This window comes from Macrobrachium nipponense, chromosome 9, assembly GCF_015104395.2.
Source record: "Macrobrachium nipponense isolate FS-2020 chromosome 9, ASM1510439v2, whole genome shotgun sequence".
Taxonomy (NCBI): Eukaryota; Metazoa; Arthropoda; class Malacostraca; order Decapoda; family Palaemonidae; genus Macrobrachium; species Macrobrachium nipponense.
In genome coordinates this window covers 19,119,552-19,122,735 of record NC_061110.1, presented here as the reverse complement: position 1 = coordinate 19,122,735, position 3,184 = coordinate 19,119,552, and the positions used below count along the sequence as shown (strand labels likewise).

Sequence of the window (3,184 nt, the reverse complement as noted above, 5' to 3'; positions counted from 1 at the left end):
TATATATATATATATATATATATATATATATATATATATATATATATATATATATATATATATATATATATATATACACATTACAAAATTGTCCGTTCAAACGATGTTACAAACTGAAGACACATAACGAATGATATCCACGTACGTAGACTTATGTAAAAAACAACTAATTATGAGAAAAACATGGAAGCTTTTCTAAGCTGGCGAAACAACCAAGAATTTGGAGAAATTCTTCCAAATATATATATATATATATATATATATATATATATATATATATATATATATATATATATATATATATATATATATAAAACAGTGGTTTACGCAAGGCTATTAATTCAGCGTATACTTACTATGTACAATGGTTGGGCGCCAATCCTCTTGTAGCAGAGAGAGAATCAATATGGATTATGTCTTACTGGATGCCGGCATTATGGGGCGGGGGATCATTAGAGAAACTAATACGGATAATGTTGCTGTGTTTGATCACTACCATTTACCTGGTAATCCTTATCCCAATCGTGGTTGGCGGGCAAGGTTGGTAGGGGTGGTGGGGCGACCTTTGAGTGAAGACTATGAGGTATAATTACGTTCTTTAAATGTGGGAATTTTAATATTATTAATAACACAACTAAAATCCTGAAGCTTCACGAAGGGTACTGTGCTCACCATCAGAGGGAGTGAAACTAAATAAATGTTAACACTGATTACTTATATATGAGGTTCCTGATATAAAAGACCAGTCCGCGTTGAAATACTGGTTAAATATTTTTCCTTTTCTACGTAAAGAACGTAGTCCACGTAAATTCTGATAATCTTAAAAGCATTTCTAACCATATACTAAGATTTAAACTCAAGAAAAGGGTCTTACTTCATCCTCAGTATCTTAAGTGTTTTTTCAAAATGTACTTCTACTGAGATCTGTAAAGAAAGCATACCTAGGTCATCTATAAGCTATCTTTCACTTACATTTTTTTCTGACAAAGTTGGTTTGTAGCCACTGAAGACTAAATATTTCTGTATTCTTATATCAAATTTAACATTATATACAAGAAAGGGCCGTTTTGTGTCATGCAGTTGTCCGAATTATAGAACACGTTAGAAAACTGAATACTGAAGTGTACTTATGAAGCAATGATTTCTGTATTTTTACGACATTAAATTAAAAACCATAAAGGAAAGGACCCTTTTGTGTCATGTAATATTCAGAATTGTAGAAAATATTACTTGAATACTGAAGTATACTTAAGATGCTAGGATTTCTGTATTTTTACGATATTAAATTTAAAAAGCTATACAAGACAGGAACCTTTTGTGTCATGCAATTGTCCGAATTATAGAAAACATTAGAAAACATTACTTGAATACGGAAGTATACTTATGAAGCAATGTTGTCTGTATTTTTACGATATTAAATTGAGAAAGCTATACAAGAAGAGACCCTTTTGTGTCATGCAGTTGTCAGAATTATAAAAAACCAATTCATGAATAATGAAGTGTACTTATGAAACAAAGATTTCTGTATTCTTACGATATTAAATTTAAATATCTGTACAAGAAAGGACCTTTTTTATGTCATGCAGTTGTCAGAATTTGAGAAAACATTACTTCAATACTGAAGTATACTTATGAAGCAAAAATTTCTGTATTCTTACGATATTAAATTTAAATATATATACAAGAAAGGACCCGTTTGCATCATGCAGTTGTCACAATTATAGAAAACATTCCTTAAATACTAAAGAATACATACGAAACAAATAACCCTGAACTTCCCAGGTAAGACGATGCTCAGAAGAAATCCATAACGAAAGATTTATCACCTTGCCATGTTAATTAGTGATGTATGACCTCCATATACACACCACGTCGAGCGATTTATGGTTATAAATGCTCGCAGATTGATAAAGGGGCGATCATCATTAATCCGAGATGGGTGTTTTCAATGGTTTCATAAGTTGTAATGATGAAAGCAAGAAATCTAATCTATGGAGTTCATTGCGTCATTTTCTGACTTCAAGTTGTCAATTTCAATATGAATATTATGTGATGAGATTTCCTCAGACTGATTCAATATATACGATTTATAAAACCAGCGTGATTATCGTTTATGAATTTATTGACAAATTAAAGTATATTGATTCGTTGTATAGTATGGACACAGTACAGTTACCGTTGCGAGAGCGATACACTTAAATTATGTCCTTACATAATTATATATATATTTATTATTCGCACGTAAGTTTTATTATATATTTATTTATTTATTTATTTTTTTATAGGAAATATACATTTTGAGTGTAACATGACATTAAAGTGTAATGTGCAAACTGTAGATATTAAAATAGGTTTATTAATTATTTTTGCCCAACAATACTTAAGATTGTATATTTTTTTCTTATTTTTATTCATCATGGCAACTGAACCACACGAGGGATTGACATGAGTATAGCATGAAAACCTAAAGAAAAAAGAAGAAAAATTATTTGCAACTTTCGTTTGTCCATTTTTATTCTTATTTCTATTTTAATTACACATTCATATGACTAAAAACAGCGTTGCAAGCTATTATTTATACTATATATGATTGTTGCTCTTTTGCCTTCGGACACATACTATAAAATTCAGTGCAATTTCATATTTTATATCATTTAACCTATAATTATATGAAGGTGTAAGAAAGAATATTTATTTTCTCTGTTTCAGTGGACTTCTCCGGCGACAACAATCACACGGCCTCGATCCTCAAGAAGAAAGTTTTCCTCTGGAAAGAGCGACACAAATGCAGTGAGTATCCTGTGCTTCGAGATCTTTATTGAAAGTATTTGTTGATGTCTCAGATTAAGCCAGCCTAGTGCTAGCAGGGGCTCTTGCTCTTGGGCTGCCCGTAGCAGTATTTGAAACAAACCTAACACTTCTCTTTTATTTTCAAACTGGCACATCTCAGTTTTTTAACAGGTGGGACGGAGCTAGTGGGGGTGGGGGGTGGGGACTGGATTCACCATTTAAAGAACTTTTTTTTTTAATGTCGACATTTTAGGCCATAACTTTAAACAAATAAGTATTTCACTTAAATTCTTATGAACATTTGGATTTTTTGAAAGAAATCACTGTACATTAGGGTACAGTGATTGGGTGGGAAGGATTTGCTTCACTATATGAATTTTTTTTTTTACATTTT

General features: G+C 31.1%; 1 protein-coding gene across 1 annotated transcript in view; it reads left to right on the top strand.

Moving 5' to 3' along the window:
* Window positions 1-406: 406 nt before the first annotated feature.
* Window positions 407-3,184, top strand: part of LOC135218020 (relaxin receptor 1-like) — a 51,686-nt gene continuing 48,908 nt past the window's right edge. Inside the window, exons 1-2 of the mRNA XM_064254165.1 lie at window positions 407-506; window positions 2,710-2,790. Of these exons, the coding sequence (XP_064110235.1) occupies window positions 407-506; window positions 2,710-2,790 (181 nt within the window). The remainder of the gene's footprint in view (window positions 507-2,709; window positions 2,791-3,184) is intronic.